Source organism: Catharus ustulatus, chromosome Z, assembly GCF_009819885.2.
Source record: "Catharus ustulatus isolate bCatUst1 chromosome Z, bCatUst1.pri.v2, whole genome shotgun sequence".
Lineage (NCBI taxonomy): Eukaryota > Metazoa > Chordata > Aves > Passeriformes > Turdidae > Catharus > Catharus ustulatus.
Genome location: NC_046262.2, coordinates 55,318,282 through 55,335,890, shown reverse-complemented (window position 1 = coordinate 55,335,890; position 17,609 = coordinate 55,318,282). Strand labels below are relative to the sequence as shown.

General features: G+C 36.1%; 1 protein-coding gene across 2 annotated transcripts in view; it reads left to right on the top strand.

Annotated features, from left to right (window-relative positions):
* Positions 1–15,874, top strand: part of KCNN2 (potassium calcium-activated channel subfamily N member 2) — a 71,940-nt gene extending 56,066 nt beyond the window's left edge. Inside the window, exons 6-10 of one of the 2 annotated variants that reach the window (XM_033084870.2) lie at positions 3,227–3,337; positions 5,235–5,362; positions 7,866–7,874; positions 9,911–9,980; positions 11,812–15,874. In XM_033084870.2, coding sequence (XP_032940761.1) covers positions 3,227–3,337; positions 5,235–5,362; positions 7,866–7,874; positions 9,911–9,980; positions 11,812–12,099 — 606 coding nt within the window. In that variant the 3' untranslated portion in view covers positions 12,100–15,874. The remainder of the gene's footprint in view (positions 1–3,226; positions 3,338–5,234; positions 5,363–7,865; positions 7,875–9,910; positions 9,981–11,811) is intronic. The other variant, XM_033084871.2, reaches the window with a different exon arrangement.
* The last annotated feature ends 1,735 nt before the right edge of the window (positions 15,875–17,609 follow it).

The following is a 17,609-nucleotide window of genomic DNA, read 5'->3' as shown; positions in this document are numbered from 1 at the left end:
ATGTAGTCAAAGCTTAGCCTTGGTTTGATCAATTTGCTTACACTGCATGTGTTGCAATAATTTCTGTCCTAAGTGCCCTTAAAATCAGGCTGCTTACCAAGCCAAAATGCACTGCAATAACTCTGTAATGCAGGAAGGAGATGGTCAGGCTTATTAAGGAGTGTGCATTCCAGATAGAATTGATTAGTACTTTGATACCTGAAAATATGTATGTTCCTGCCTGTTTAATTTTCTTCATCTTACATGTAATTCTCCTGAACAAGAGCTTGAACCAATGACTTATTTTATAGTTTACTTTAAAACTGGATAAAGATAATAATGTTGAAAGTTATAAAATGCAGTAATCAAATATAAGACTTTGTAGAATTTTATTCTCTAGAAAACCCCTCCTGCAGTTGAAATAATTATTAGTACTTAATTTGAGTAATTATAATAAATAATTAGCTGATGTGTTACAGAGTATTGATATAACACACTGGGCATGTAAGTTGGCCTACTGATTTTCCTGTGAATCATCATATTCAAAAAACCTTGCAAATATCATGCACACAATGCTACCATTTTTTAAAGTAACTATATTGCCTCCATTTAATTTCTGCAATTTTGAATCATTTTCATTTTATTAGTATTTTAGGGATGTTGAGCTCTTTAGGGGAACCATGTAATACTGCCCATCATTGTAATTTAAAATATTAATCTACATTATGTAGTTTAAGTGGAATTTTAGGCATTGTTGTAAGCTGCTATGAGTGACTTTTTTTTTCCTTCACACTACTGTGAAATATAAACATGCAGGTAATATAATTCTTCCCACTTCTGGAGAAATGCTAAAAGAGCTCATGTTCATGTGCTGAGATCCCATCATATACCACAAAACCAAGAGTTTTAAACTGAATCTAGAATACCTTGCCATCACAACAAGCTGATCTGGAGATTAGGGAGATAGCAGTGCAAGTTGTCACAGCTTGCCAGTGACAGTATTGTGACGCTGCAGGCAGTAGATTTTATGTGAGACATAAAACTCCTCCTTTTGGCAGCATTTGGCCTTTGCAGCTGCTATGTCACATTGAAAAAGCATGGGAATTAGTCTCAAAGGCTGGAGTGATTTTTCCTCAAACCAAAATCTTTTGCCTGCCACCATTCCTCTAGCCTTTTTGAGGGGGATTTCCAAAGAACTGTCTAGTATTTCTGTCCCCCAGTAAATTGGCTTAAACTGGTGTTTCATGCCAGTGGGGTAAGTATTTATAAGCTCATTTCTGTTTTAGCTTTCTTGCTGTGGGCAGGTAGAGCTCTGGTTGTGTCATTAAATCAACATCTGGCCCTGGTTTTCCTGATATACTCAACCAAAAGATGTCTGCTTTTATCATTTCCTTGCTATTATATGGGGTAATTCATTAATTTATTTGCCTACAGAGAAGTCTTCTGCATATTAGCATTTCCCTTCACAGGAAGAAGACCTGAAGAACACTTTTTGTTTTCTGGGAAGGTGGGACATGTTAGAGCATCTTCTACCTTGTCCTGTTTTCAGAAGGCTCAGTGGCCTTCTGTAGTGCTTAGCCTTAAGCTTTGTGAACTGTATTCTTCCTTTTTAACTGTTAATGGGGTCTGGAGAAGCAAAAGAACTTTTAGCACCATTTTGACTTGTGGAGAGAGCAAAACTTCAAGTAAATTCCCATGAACTTCCATCATCACAAGACTGGACAATAGAGAGAACAGCAAAGACTTAGTATTGAGGACAGGAAAGAAGCAGGAAATGCATTAAAATTATGAGGGACTAATTTGAAGGAATGGTGAGAGCTGTTGAGGATGGAAGATGAGAACTAATTGCAGAAAATGAGGTGCTTGAGAGGAATTAGATGGATTTGTTGGAACAATCTACCAGGGAAATGGAGAAATTATTAATTGAAGGCTTTCACAGAATTCATTGTGCGCCGTAGTAAGTACACAGAGAGACAAGATCCAGTTTTCTAAGGACACTGTGTGGAAAAAGGGTTTTCAATGAGTTAATTTATTTGTCAGTCTCTATGTGTTTGTTAATGGATTTTGTATTTTGCAAGTAAATTCTGAGATTTCTTCTGGATTTTCTGGAGAGGGTAAGGCATTTATAGATGTGGGGGATAGAGAATAAATTTATGGGAGCAGTACAGAATGACTAGAAGAAAGCTCTGTGAGTGCAAAGATGTTAAGCTTCAATGAGAAACAATGAGAGATTGTTTTATATTGGAGAGTAACTGACCCAAGTGCAATAAGAACTAGATTGGAAAGAATCTGCAAGTTAAATGCAGCCTCATATATTTAATGAGATACTTCTACTTTTTTTTTTTTAAGAACCTGTAAAAACTTGTTTATTTTAATAAAATATTAAGACAGCAGAATTTATAGATAATGTAAAGTAAATGATACCTCTAGATGTGCATAAATGACGCTTATTGCCTGGATCATTTTAGCCTCCTTTTTGTTTTACCTGCCCCATAAAGAAGTATTTAGATTTGTGATGCTGATAAAGGCACTACCATTCCAAAGAGACAGGCACTTGTAGAATTAGCCTGTTGAGCACATACATGTAGGTACATGCAGAACAAAATAGAAAATTTGTGTTTTCGCCCTCCAAGTTTTGAAGACATGGTCCTGTGTATGTGTTCTATTTTATATGGCGATAACATAAGCAGAAAAAATATAGGAAAAGATCACTGAAGGACTCAGAACAACAGGAAAATATACTAAAGTGAGTAAATGTTAGTTTTACTATTACTTTTAGGTCTTACAGAAAATCCTAAGAAACTTTTCTTTTGTGTGTGTGTGTGCTAAATACTAATCTAATCTTATTTTCTCTTTAGCAGTTGCTATAACCTTGAGGAAAGTTTTAAGAACAGGGTGCTCTGTTATTAAAATTCTGGGTTTAAAAAGTTGTTTTTATCATCCCCTTTGTTTATGCATTAGAAATGGGATATGTTCCAATTTTCAACCCCTACAGGAAAAAAAAAAAAAAAACAACAGAACTTTTAAATCTACTTACTAATTATTTTGGTGCCTTGATAGTTTACCAGCCTGTAAATACTGACCTTTCATAGTAGTCTGAAGTGAAACAGCTGTAACATGTTCACTGTATTTACCTGAGATCAATCACCTGATGCCTGCCGTACTTTTACAGGAAAGTAAAAACTTCCTTTAAAAACTCTGCAAAATGCAGTAGTAACATCTTGGGGGTTTGTTCTTTTGTTTTCAGGGTGCTGGGTGCACTGCACTGGTGGTAGCTGTGGTGGCAAGGAAGTTAGAACTTACCAAAGCTGAAAAACATGTGCATAATTTCATGATGGACACCCAGCTAACTAAAAGAGTAAGTCACACTTTTTATTCACAACTGGAAAGGAATACTGTGTATTAATTTATTTCTGCATTTTTTTTTAAGTAGTCTCCTGCTTGGTACCTCTGCTGAACTTTATCATGGGTGTTATTTTGAAAGACTAGAAATTGAATGCCTTGAGTTTTTCTCTAAGTTGAAAGCAATTAAAAGTTGTCAGCAAATCTTAAGGATTTGAATATTGTATAGAGGGTCCTTGTTGCTGGAAGGTATTTGGTGCTTATTAGTTAATAGTCTAGTTTCACAGCACTTAACTGCTGTGAAACTAGACTATTGTATTAAACTAAAAGCTTTTGCATGGCATATGCAAAGATATTTTTTTAGGTGAAATGACAGATAAAACCAAGAACTTCAATCTGCAAGAGATATTCATAAGAAAACAACATATTCAGGGTTTGTGGGGGAGACAGTATTTCCGACTGCTTTTTGTACACAATGCATGGTTTATTTAGTGGCACACAGTACTGAAGGACCCTGAAAGATCTTTGTATATGTTATTTTTGGAAGAGACTATTTTTTACAAAATAGAAATCCTTATAGAAATATTTTAATTTTTAAAAAAAGCAGCAAACAAGGCAATATAAATTGCCAATGTGGAGACGAAGGTCCTTATAATCACAACGGGAACTCAGAGATTGGCCAGATTTTGAGACTGGTATTTATTTATACCTTTTCAGGTTTATTTTGTTCATCTATTCTTCATGTAAATCTCAATGTTAGTCTAATACTTTATCCAAGTGGTGCTTTCATAGCTTCAAGCTCATGAAACTCAAAGCATATGAAAAGTGAACCAAGGAAACAAATCTGAGATGTACATTGGATCACAAATCATGCAGATGCTGGGGAGCTTGCTTCACAGCCTGAGGATAGCCATATCTTGTGGAAATGCAAGGGCTACTTTGGGATGGTGAGGAGGTCTGTAAACCATGGTTGTACTTTCAGTGAAGACAGGACAAGGTTCTCCAACGCTTACAGGTGCCAGGTTGGGGGGTTTGTTGTTGGGCCAAGCTATTGCATGATGTTCCTGCAATGTCTTAGCCACTGACACTGCAGTAAAGCTGGAGGGAGAGAAAATTAACACCAATAATTAGGACACAAGTGTCACGGTCCGCACAACAATCTTCGGGCCGACTCTTACAACAAGTAACCTAGTCATTCAGCCATTAATCAATATTGCATTCAAATTATTTGTATGTTTTTAAGCATTCTTGAAAATTTTTGATAGCCTAGAAACAGAGCTGTAGGAACATTTAACTTAACATTTTATGGAAAGCCTCATTAAAAAAAAAGTCGAAGCACTTTTTAACTAGAACTCTATACACATTAATTGACATTAATTGACATTTTTTTTCATCTTCTTGGAGAATGTTAAAAAAGAAAGCATAAAAGTATAAAAACTAAATGCCACCAAAAAAAATGGGGGAAAAAGGAAAAAGTGCTCAAAGAGCTCTGGTAATTTAAAAGACTGTTAAATCCTATGAGAATTAACAAGTGCTAACCATAGAACAAGAAAGAGAGAAATGTTATGGTCCTATTGATACACTTAATTAACTTGCAGATAATGCATTAGTATTTCCTCACTGTAATTTATATTGCCATAACACCAAATGTTCCAACACTTTGAAGAGAGAAAATTATTCCTGGATGCAAAAAGATTTGATCTGACCATCACATCTGTATAAAAAGGAAACTGCTCAGCAGTCCCCTTAATCCAGTTGTTACTGTCTTCCCTCAGGGCTGCACCTTCTTGAGGGACCCACTTCCCACAGCTAAGACCACGTTTCAAAAGCTTTAGGAAAAGTTAATAACAGAAAAGTGAAAACATAACACGATACTACTTTTGTCAGCCTGGTGTTTTTCTTTTATTAAACAGGTGAAAAATGCAGCGGCCAATGTACTCAGGGAAACATGGTTAATTTATAAAAACACAAAGCTGGTTAAAAAAATAGACCATGCAAAAGTAAGGAAACATCAACGCAAATTCTTGCAAGCTATTCATCAGTAAGTATTATTTTGCTTTGTTTTTCCTCTCAAGGTGTTTTCTCTGTCAGTTTCTTTGTCTCTCAGTCACTCTTAGCCCCATCCTTCCCCCTCCCTCCTCTCCCCCCCTCATTCCCTTCCCTTGATAGAAGATTGTTCTGGAGTTTGATTTTCTTTCAGAGTAAGAGAAAGACAAGGTTTTACTGTATTATCTGTTTACAATAAAAGAAAAGGGTACGCTGGCAGTTTATGTCCATATAAACTGGTTAATGTTTTTTAGAAGTTTCCCATGCTTCTTGAATTATCTAAGACTTTTCTTGTTTTTTGCCACTAAGTCTGTCCTTTGTTTTTATGTATTTGCCTCCAGGTAGAAAGATGCAAGCTACAATAGACAAAAGGAAAATAATTTAAAAAACCACATTTTCTTTAAAGTAGATGTTTTAATATTTTAAAATTAGAATGATGTGATAGAAGAGAGTATGTATGTAGAGTTTAATGAAAAGAATATTCATCTAGTATCATTTCATGACCCACCAGCATTTAGTTGCCTCTCTCCACTGTATATTTTCTCAATGCATAAGATGAGCTGTTGGTATGTCAGCTATGGCTCCTGCCATCTGTTCTAGAAAATAGGAGTGTATGCCTATAGTGGAGACCATTAAACAGCTCTGGCGTTATTCAAATGAGTCCTTGCCCTCTACTTGAGGGTCTGAAAACAAGCCTGAAATTTTAAACGGTTTGTTAATACTAGTAGTAGGATTAAGCTGTGCCATACTATTGCCAAACTACAAGTATTTATCTAATATTTGCAGAATGTATTTGTCAAAAAGTGCCTCGAAATGAGAAGAATTGCACAATGGTTACTATTCCTTGAACTACATGTGAGGAAAAAAACGCAGAGTTTTGTCCTCAGGAACCAGAATTCTTTTGAGAAATGGTCAGGATCTGTTTATCTGTTCTATTTGTTATCCCAATCCAGCCTGAGGCAGCCAATGAAGATAGTTCCCATGAGTTACAGGGAAGAAGTAGATAAATTAAGTTTAATTTCAGACTGATGGATTAATGACTTTGAGTGTAGGTCTGTGCCTGAGACAACCAGTGTACAGATCTGAAGGAAGCATCCATTATGAAAATGTCTATGTAGCATCTTCCAGGAAAGACAGGAAGGAAAGGCCAGGTTTATTCATTTTCTATTAGTAAATTTAGACTAACAATCATTCTCTCTTTCACAGCAATGTTTTGAAGCAATAGTAGCTAAGCTTAAGTTATTAAGTATACTGTAAACCTTGATAACTGTATTACATTTAGCAAACTTGCAGGATTAAATGTTACTGTGTCATTGTGGAAATACTTTGAGGCATGAAAAGATAGCAGAAGTTGAGGTATTTTTATATGAATATAAAAAGTATATTTTTATGTAGTAGTTTGGCCATCCTGCTTAGCTTAAAGGATTGGGAGGTGGAGGGGAGTGGCAGGGGTTCTGGGGAGAGGATGGCATGTCATGTGCATCCTTACTGGACTTGAATCCTTGATTGCAAAGATTGTTCCTTAACATTTTAACTTTACTATTTATTTTGTGTGTGTGTGTTTGAGTGTCTGCGTGTGTATGAGCACATATGTTCAGAAAAGAATCTAAAAAAGCACAGCAGGCTCGATCTCCAACTTCTTATATCATTCAAGCTCAGAAGAACTTTGCAGGACATAAAGTGGGTTCTGCATCTCCCTCAAAAATTATTAATCAGGTGGAGTGAAGAAGGTGACATCAGTAATTTTTTTCATAGGTGTTATAGCTAGATTGCACAGCTACCTTGATCATTTCTCTCTATCTTTTGCCACTTCACCCACTTTGGGGAGCACTACTGCCCCAAAACTTTTGTATTCAGGAAGACAAACAAAAGATAATTTTTTCAATATGCTGAAGAATGCACCATGGATGAAAACATTTCGCTTGCAATTTGCTTTCTTCCAATAGCTGAGTAGATGGATACAAAATAATTTTTCATCCCTTTGCATCTTTGCACTTGTTCTCAAGAGAGTTACAGTTTTCCATCTTTCCAGAGTGTTAAGTTTTGTTTGGTCCCCCTCCTTCACCTTCCAACCATTTCACTGGAGAAAAAAAATCAAAACAGTGGCATTTCAAGGCCAATTTCATAAAAGAAACCAGACTAGATCGTGGTAACAGTCATGGTCACAGCTCTCAAATGTGTTCAGCTGGTCTGGTTGTTCTGCTTCTCATGCATACTAGATAAGATGGAGGTGAAATAATAAAAAGGCATGTTATGTATTGTATGAGTAAGAAAATCTACAGATGATAGTTAATGGGAAGGCTTGAAGATGCTGCAGATTCCTTCATCATGAATGCAAGTGAGTTAGACTCCTCCTCAGGCAGCTTCTGATCAAAAGTAGCAACTCCTTAGGACTTTCCACCTACTGAATCAAGCCCACTGTGCTCATTTGGTTGCTTTAGTATATTTTACACTTTGTTTTCTTTTGTTTTGTCTTTTTTTCACCAAAATGAAACTAGAGCTCGGAAGTAAGTTGTATAAGCTGTTCCTTTCTAAATTTGCAGAATTTACCACTGTCTGCATGCAAAAAGTAGAGTTTTTATTTGTGAACTTCAGTGGTCTGATTGCTGCCATGGAAACGCGATCCAGAGTCATGATCTTTTTCTGTGATAAGTGAAGTTCATAAAATCAAAATTTTATCTTAATGAATTATACTATGAAAGTCTGTTGGTTTTCTTTAAATCCGGCTGCTGCAGCTAAAGACTTGCCATATCTATACATTCTTACAGCCTGTGGTAGGTCTTGGGTTGGTTATTATGAAGAATTATCGTGTTGGTGTTAACTGGTACTTGTGCTACTACAGTAATAATGAACTTCCTGGAATTTTAAAATTAAAATACTGATTATCAAACAGATGAGTCAATGAATCTTAAGAAAAGCAGAAAACACATATTCTGAAAATTACTGAGAGAATGGTCACCAAAACACTGGTGTTGTCATTCTCCAGTGAAATAATTTCCTTTTAATAATTATTCTATTCTGACACTGATGATACAATTCTGTACCTTGGAGACTCCTTCATATTTTTTGTTTTAGAAAAATTCCACCTTGTAGCCTCTGAAAACACCACTCCTACAGTCCTACATACATTTATGTTGTGCTCTGAAAGAAGCTTCCAGGGGAAGAAGGGCATATGACATTCCAGTAACAAGCTCCTGGAATGCCAGTTTTATGTGATCAGTTCATTTCTACCTTAACAGAGTTATTTCCATTTTTGATTGAGGGATACTTCTAAATATTTCACTCTCCACAACTTACTTACTCATATCAGTTAACTGAGATGTGAAAGGAAACACTTGTAAACTAAAGAGATGAAAGAAACTTTCTGCTTTTGGAATATCTTCAAAAAGGTTTTCTTTAAACTAGCTTTCTGAGTAATACCATCACTGAGAAATGGGCAGAGAATGCATTAGCAACCCACCTGTCACAAAATGCTGCCAAACTTACTTCCATTTGACAGCTAACCAAATTATTATCTTGGTCAGCCCTTGACACACTGTTAGACTGAAGCGATATCTTATCACACATTGTAAATTGATACCTTGGTTTTGCAAAACTGTATTTTCTACTCTGGAGCTGCCAGAAAATTCATTGAAAGTCCAAGTATGGATCTATTATGAGATGTTGAACAAATGAATCCTTCTTCAGGGAGAAATTTCCTGCTGGTGAAAATCAAGTCTACAAACTACTCCTCTAGCAGTTAATCTGGAAAACATGGAGTCAGTATTAGAGAATGTATGAAAAGGGTCATTTTTATCTTGCAAAAAATTTGCATAACCAGCAATAATGCAGATAGATGCACATCAAAGAAAAAAGAAATGTACCCTTGTTGCTTCTTTCATAGTTTCTCAGTGCTACAGTTTAAATAGTGCTTTGAAAAAGAATTATGTAAATTTAAAATGTAATCATATTTAGATTCACAAATTATCTAAGAAAACCAAATGTATTGGCAAGCATGTTGGTTATTTAGCTGCTGGTCAGATGGAAGTTCTGTTTCAAGTAAGGAGAAACTCACTTATCACTGTATGTTCATCAGGTTACAACACCTGCTAACCCAATCCATTTCCGACAGAACAGGGCTAATTCCTGTATCTAGTCATGTAGGCATGGGAAGATTCTTGTTTACTGCAACAATAATGATAAAAAACTGTTGTTCTATGTTTCTTCCTATATCTACTTGTCACGATACTGAGGCTTTGAGGAATGTTTTGGCTTTCTTTCATGTAGTCTGGATAAATTGTTATCTTCCTTTTTGAATTCAACTTTGACCATGGCCAATGGTATTCTCAAGGACATCACATTTCCTTGCTCTTTCCTTTTTTGCGGTGTTGAAGAAGCATGCTTCTCATTGTAGCAGACACATGACCGATTCTGACTCTACACAAAGTAGTCAAGGCATTGTCCATGCAGTTATTTGCTCTTGTAAGTTTTGTGCATGCTCTATAGAAATCCTCATATGACCTCATACAAAAAAAAAAATCTGACTTAGAATTTCACTTTTTAGATTAAGAAGTGTAAAAATGGAACAAAGGAAACTGAATGATCAAGCCAACACTTTGGTGGACCTGGCAAAGGTTAGTCAGCAGTTACTGTTGTTTCAACATTCATCCTTTCAAAATGAAGAGTTTTTGAGTGTCAATGTTATGCATTATATGTGTAAATTTTGTTAACAAGGTTGTTATTTGTAGCAAACAAAAATATTTGTGTGTTTTGTGGTAGCACCTACTGAAAGAAAAAAAGCCTGATGAAAGTTTGAATGTACCATATTTATTTATTTTTTTGTACATTTGAAAAAGACTTCACAATTGAGAGGCTGATCCTGAGAGCTCCTGAGGTGACTGCAGTGCTCATGGTAAATGCTGAACTGTGAGTGAGCTGTAGTGGTGTAGTGCTGTGTAGTAAGAAGATTTGCCATGTGGTGATAGTGACTGTGCCATGACAGACAGATTTACTATTTACATAGTAAATAGCCTCTAGACTGGAGTTAGAGGTTCTGGTTTCCTGTTGCAGTTGTCTTACGGAGCAGTAACTTTGGACTAGTAAATTTAGATCTGCATTTACTTAAGTTTTTATAATGAATAATAGCTGCCTATTTTGCCAATATATTATAAGGCTTTTTAAATCTTTTTTAAACCATTTGAGTTGAGGTAAAAGAAGCTATTGAGTTGTGAGCTGCTTGTTTATTGTTGCTAGACTTTGTCATAAATATATCATAACTAGAAAGCTAGAGGTCTGAGCTGATAGCATTCTGGATTTCTCATTAGATCTTAGTATTTAACAGTTACTGTGAGCTTAATTTGAGCCTACATTAAAAGCATTAATGGGCTTTTCCTAAGGGTTTCTTGTGCACCTCTTCATTTACCTCAAAATCCTCCTCAATTTCAAGTGCATCAAAGCAAAGATTAAACTCTTCAGTGTTCATTCACCTCTTGCTTTATAGAATCACCTGATAACTTTGGATGAAAATACAATTCAGTCTACTGCTTCTAGCAACTAACTAAAGGACTTTTAATATACTGTTTTGTGTAGACCACTTTAAAGGGTTATGCTAACATCCTGAAATAGGAGGCAGAACAATGTGTTACAACACACCTGATACTGAAGGTTTTCTATGCTACAGGCAGTCATTCAGTTAATTTTCCTTTCCTTTGGATGGTTCATAAATTTCAGCCGGGTTTTCTACTGAATTGTATCCCATTTTGACTCTAGTTTTAATAATCTGAAGCCTCAGTCCATAAGAGGCAGCCATTTTTTTTAACCAAGTCTGTATGAAGTAATACATTTCAGATTACATTTTTACTGACCATTGTGTCATTTTAAAGTGCACTCTATCTATTTGCTGTATTCAAGCAGTGTTTTGTAGCAATCAATTGGAGAGTGCAAAATTAGAAAAGCATACAATTGAACTTTTACTCCTTGCACTACTTTTCAAAAATGATCCACTCAACTCCTCTTACTGCCAGTTCAAGAAAATCTGCTCAGTTTAAGGAGCAAGCCAGTGTACAACATTTGTGCCCTGCTTAGAAGAATGAAGGTATTTAAAACCACAATCAAGGACAGTTGAGGATGGAGAACATCAGTGGAGCATTCAGTGCCCTGGTGGCTTACACTGGCTGTTCAAAAAGCATAGCCTGGTGCACTCCCGAGCACCAGAATTTCCAAAAAAGGTCTGGTCTTTAATTGATTTCAAATTTGGCATCTAAAGCAGCACTAAAAGACGCTACATTTCTGCTTAAGAAATTTAGTAGAAAATCTGTAATTTAGTCTACAGGGGAAATTATTTCAGAAGACTAGATATTGTTACAATACTCATATCCTCTTTTGCAAACCCTTGTAGAGTTGTGGTACTTGTTACAATACTTGTAAGATCTCTCTAAACCTTTACTTACGTCCTTCTACTTTCAGACTCAAAACATCATGTATGACATGATTTCTGACTTAAATGAAAGAAGTGAAGATTTTGAGAAGAGAATTGTTACTCTGGAAACTAAACTGGAAACTTTAATTGGTAGCATTCAAGCCCTTCCTGGACTGATTAGCCAGACAATCAGCCAGCAACAGAGGGAATTCCTCGAGGCTCAGATACAAAATTACGATAAGCATGTCGCCTACAGTGCTGAACGATCACGATCTTTGTCAAGAAGAAGGAGATCATCCTCCACAGCACCACCAACTTCATCAGAGAGTAGCTAGAAGAGAATAAGTTATCTGCAAAATAAAGACTTTTTGCCATCATATGGTCAATATTTTAGCTTTTATTGTAAAGCCCTATGGTTCTAGCCAGCGTTGTCTGGGTTCTGATATCAGAATCCTGGAAACCTGAACACATTTTAGGCCAAAATGAGTGAAAACTCTTCTTTTTTTCCCCCCTCCTCCTCTCAGATGCACAGTGAATGCACCTAGTATTGCTATGTTAGATTGTTCTTCCTGTAATTTCACTTTTTATTCATGCACTTCAAACAAGCTTTACTACTATAATGCATAATCTAATATAATGAAAACATTAATTTCTGCACATAGTTAATTGATTACTTTGACCTAACAACCAAAAAAAAATCACAATCAAAAGACCTAATATGAACTCTTCAGAAACTAAATTTAATCTTAATAATTATTTCTAAATATGAAAGCTAACTGTCTAAACTTTGCTTGCAGTGGAGGGGGAAAAAAACCAATATTAATCTAACAGTGTGCTGTATATGTATAGTCATTTTAAAAGGTCACGGTGAATTTGATTTTTGAAGTGATTAGTTAAAAATATAGTTTATCCTAGAAAAGAAGTCTTGAAGTAAGCTATGGGTTTTTAAAATATTGTTAGGGCTTTTATTTAACATGCATTGGTAGACACACACACACACACATAGATAATATATATATACATATGTATTTATGTATATAAAATTATTTATGCAATGCCCATAGCAATGATCTTTTAAACTGACTATTCGTAAAGCTACTGGCATGCAAAAAGCGCAGGCAAAGTCCTGTTTATTTATTCAGAGTCTCACAACAATGCCAGGTTTGTCCAGATCAAAAGCATCACTTTCACCCAGAAGTCTCCTAATAATGCTATCTGGGTTTTGAAAGTGTTAGGTTGCTACTTTCTCCACTCCTTTCTTTGTGTTTCTGGAGTGAATGACTGACACACAGACTCAGAGTATACACGGTTGTGTGATAGCAGCACAGTGTTCTGTATACATTATGTTTGGGCAATCCCCATGGTTCCTGCTATGCAGTCAAGCTTAGCAAAACACTTCTAGCAATATTTCCAAAATCTCCTGTAAAAAGCCAGCTGTAGACTGGAGTTGCAACAGTAGGGTATCTATAATACTTTATTTTCATGCATAAAAATAAGGTCTCCTACTTTATTAAAGAAAAGAAACAAACAAACAAACAAAAAAACCTAAAAAGCAAAAACACATCACAAAGCATAGTCACCAGTAGGCACTGGTGAAAAGGTTTTGACTGACATTTCTCCTGGTTTATGCTCCAGAGTAGCAAAGCTAAGTTTAAATGCTCAGTTCATGCAACTTCCATTCGCAATTCCTAGTTATAAACAGGAAATTATTTGACTTTATGAGACATTTTTTAGAACTTACTATTTACAAAATATGCCAGTCCAGTCTGCCTCTCCCCCAGTTTACAGACAGGGGTGACATCTGTAGCCAAACAAGTTAGCCATGGCCGACTGTTTCTAAGTAATACTATGTCTGCCTAGAGGTAACCAGTTTGAAGGAAATGCACATTGCTCCATGAAACACTGTGACTTCTGGTCAGCAAGGACAGGCAGGAAAGAGTAATGCAGGAAGTCAGGGCAGACCCTTCTGGGCAAGACAGAAGAGCTGTTCTTTCCAGCAACCAGAATTCCCCAAACCAAATACATAATCTGAAAAACAGCAGACACTTTAGGCCTATTCAAATTAAAGGATCTTCCTTTTCTGGTGTTACGAATGTATAAATTATGAATGTATAAGTGACATCCAGAGGTATTGCATGCTTATTAAAAGGTCAAGAATTTCTCCAACTTTTAAAGTCCTTGAGAAAGATGATGACTTTACAGTATTTTTCCCCCTAGAGCAGGACAGTTGCATGCCTTTGGCGTGCCTTATTTACAGGCTGTGGTATTTTGTGACTGGAAATAACAAGCAGTATGCATAGTATTTGCAGTTCTGCTTTTGTTTTTATGGAGTTCATTTCCAAAGGAAGAGGTGGATATTATATAGTGCAGTCCTTAACTAGATGAGATTGTGAGTGGTCATAAGGCCAGTAGTGATTATTAATATTGAAATTTACTAGTCAAGTTTTAGAATTCTTTTTTCTCCTTTTTTGCATTTAGTTTAGAATACTTTTCTTGACATTGAATGTGAAATACACTTTCTGTAGCTTGAATACATTCCTTTTTCTCCTGTCAGCTTGAACTAGCTCTTTCATTGTTTACATCTTTTTAATATGTGTATAACACCCATTTTTTGCACAACTGGGTTTTTAAAGAACTGTAGCTCCACTTTGAAAATTCTTGTCAATCTGTCAATTTTAATTAAGATCCAGCTGTAAGTATTGAGCTGACTATTTCTGTTGTGAAAGAGCAGCTGTCAATCTTTGACCTCTTCATTTCTTTTACTCACTAGGACTCAGAAGCCTGAACTTACTATTATTGCCACAGTTTTATGCAATGGTGAGATGCATCAGGATTATTTCCATCAGTATCATTCTGTAACAACCTGCCAAATTATTTTGGATTCCTTTCTTTCTTTGTAAAGCAAAAAGCAAATGTTATAATGTAATACTCCAGTTCTATGTCTTAATGCACCTTCAAGCTCACTACAGATATTTTATCTGCATTTTCAGCACATATGACTTTATTCTTGTAATACCTGATTTCAGCACTAAGGTGCTGCATGGGGATATACTACATGAAAGGAAATATATAAACTTCTATTCAGGAGAGCACAAAGCACTCTTGGTTTGATTTTCTTACTCCTGACACTAAACTCCTTTTAGTCTTCCCTTGTCTGACTTTTGTAGTACCACAAATTCCATTACCAACTTTTAGTTCCAAAACTTTAACTCTATTGTTGTCAACATATATGATCATCAAAAGAAAAACATATCGTTATGATAGATCGTGGAAACTGTATATTTAAATGTAGACTTTTCTTAGAAAGATTGTTTACAAATGACAAGGAGTCTTTCTCAATTCATATGGCATATTTACCATATTACAATTGTAAAGCTTCATGCACCTCTTGCCTTAGTTTCACCAGTAGGAAAATTCTGCTTTCAGTTGCTATTAAACTCCTCCTTTTCACTACATTCCAGACACTGATTCCATCTATATGTTTCTTGGGAGTCTTGTTGCTAGTCTGCTTTTTTAAAGACACTGAGCAAAGGATACCTTGCTCGGAAGGACTGAAATGTAAGATCACAAATAGACCTGTTCACTACGCTTAAAATTGAATGCATTGATTTAAACAGTACTTTTTACTTACATTTAGGTTTTTTGCAGAATCAGAATAATACATTCATATGTTTTATGCTTGCAAATGCTCTGCAATTCTTGATTCTGTAAATCATTATGTATTTTAAGCCTGCAGATCTTTCCAGACAGATTTGTGCAACTCAGCTTTTCTTTACCTCCTGCTACTCCATAAGGATGTATCTAATACGGAAAGAGATTTACCATCTAAAAGTTTGGCATCCTGCTTAGGAGCTCTAAATGCCTTCTGGAGGTGCATATCTTGTGAGCTATTTCAAAACTATGGCTCCCCAGACTGAGTTGGAATCACTGTCATCATTAGAGCAAAGATAAATGATAAGCATACTGTTTTACAAATTGTAAGACTCTTTCCATGTCAGATCATATGTAAACATTCAAGTTGATATGCTATGCGTTAAGAGCATATCTAAGCATAAAAGAATAAAAGGTGTTCAATGTGTCTAAAATTCAGAATAAAATCTGTAACCCTTATCAATACTGAAACTTAAAATTGTTTGAAAACTCTTTTCCCCTAAGTAAGTTACGAGAAACTCTCACTAAGTTTTATCCACAGGTTTTCTGATTAGTAAGTTTGTTCTCTCCATCTGCCAAACTTTTTGTTCATATCCATTCTTTTTTAAAATCAAAGTCCTTAAAGTCTTTTTGCCCTTTTATTAATAATTATCAAAGGTTGACAAAATAGCTATTAAGGGGTGACAAGCAATGAAATTGAGGGGAAGGTAGGAAGGAGGTAACACTTACTTAAGTGTGTCGTTTTCAGAGCTCCACCTCTGCATCAGCATACCTAAATGCTGAGGTAGAAACAGACACAAATTTTAGCCAGCAATCCTGGCTACCCAGATTTGAGCCAGCCCTAGCCTGGGAAGAGCACTGCCGTATCTGAACAGTTCTGAGGTGGAGCTTACACACACTCAAAGCCAACCATTTATATGTGTGGAAATTTATGTACACAGAACCCTACATGTGCATAATAAAATTAACCTACATCTGTCAATTAGGGCTTATTAATGTGGTTCTGTATCTGTTGGCACAAGAGAAAACTAAGCTGTCATGTATATTAGCCTTTTTATTCTGAACCTTTTAAGGGGTATCTATAAGTTCTAAACTCTCTCCATGACTGAGAGAATAAAGAACAAGAAATGCTTAGAAGATGCTGTTCAGTCAGGTGTGCATAGGGTTAGCTCTGACTTGCCTGAGTGCCTCACTGTACATCAGCTTTGGTCCAGGAACCACAGGGTTTTATTCACTCCAGAAAGAGCAGGTTTCTCTCACTATAGAGTGAGTTAGCACAGCAGTGAGCGAATAAGTCCCGTCTCTCACGAGCAGCCTGGTGTGCAAGATGATTGTAATAAATAGGAGAGGAGGATTGTGTTAATTTATGCAGTTCTGCTCAAGACTTATGGCTTAGCATAGCATCAAGTCCAATGCAGACACTTGATTCCCTGCCAAGAATTGCTTGCAGCTGGACAGTACAGCACATGGTTGGAGCAGGTGCAGCGTGGTCTGGGCTGGGGTATGTAGACAGCCTAAACTGGAGGCAGTTACCAGAATTAGCATCACCATACTGCCATATATTAGACTTTGTTACAGTGATATAGCTGAAGATCTATTAGATCAGTAATTTTCTGACCTTTATATGCAGAAGGTTCTCCTGCAGAGGTGTGCAAAGCTTTTCTGCATATTGAAGGATATGCAACACAGTGTCAGTGAAAGAAAAAACATAAGCCACAATCTTGAAACCTGTTGCGAACTAGCGTGGCAAGTAACAAAATCACATGGAGAACTGAGACTTTGTGCTGGCTTCCCTTTCATTCAGATTCACTTAAATCCATTAGTATCTTCAAATATTTAGGAGAATCTATACTGTTTTCAATTATACATGAAGTGAGCTACAAGCTTTTAGTTAGATTAAAAGGTTCTACTTTAAGACTATGCCTATTCTGACCTGCTGTTCCCTTTCTAACCTGAATTTCAAAGTACTTTGAGTGTAAAGAGGGCATGCATATTCTATGTGGATTACAGCAAAGTAGGTCTCTGAACAAAAAGGCATATCCAGTCCTGGTAAATGACCAACTATCATATAGCACCAGGAATAATAATGGAGTTAAAACATTTGAGTAGACAAATTGACCAGCTATAGATTTCAGAGCTTAGAAAAGGTATAAGTGAAGCCTCACTCTAGATATGAAGTTCATGGGTATCAATG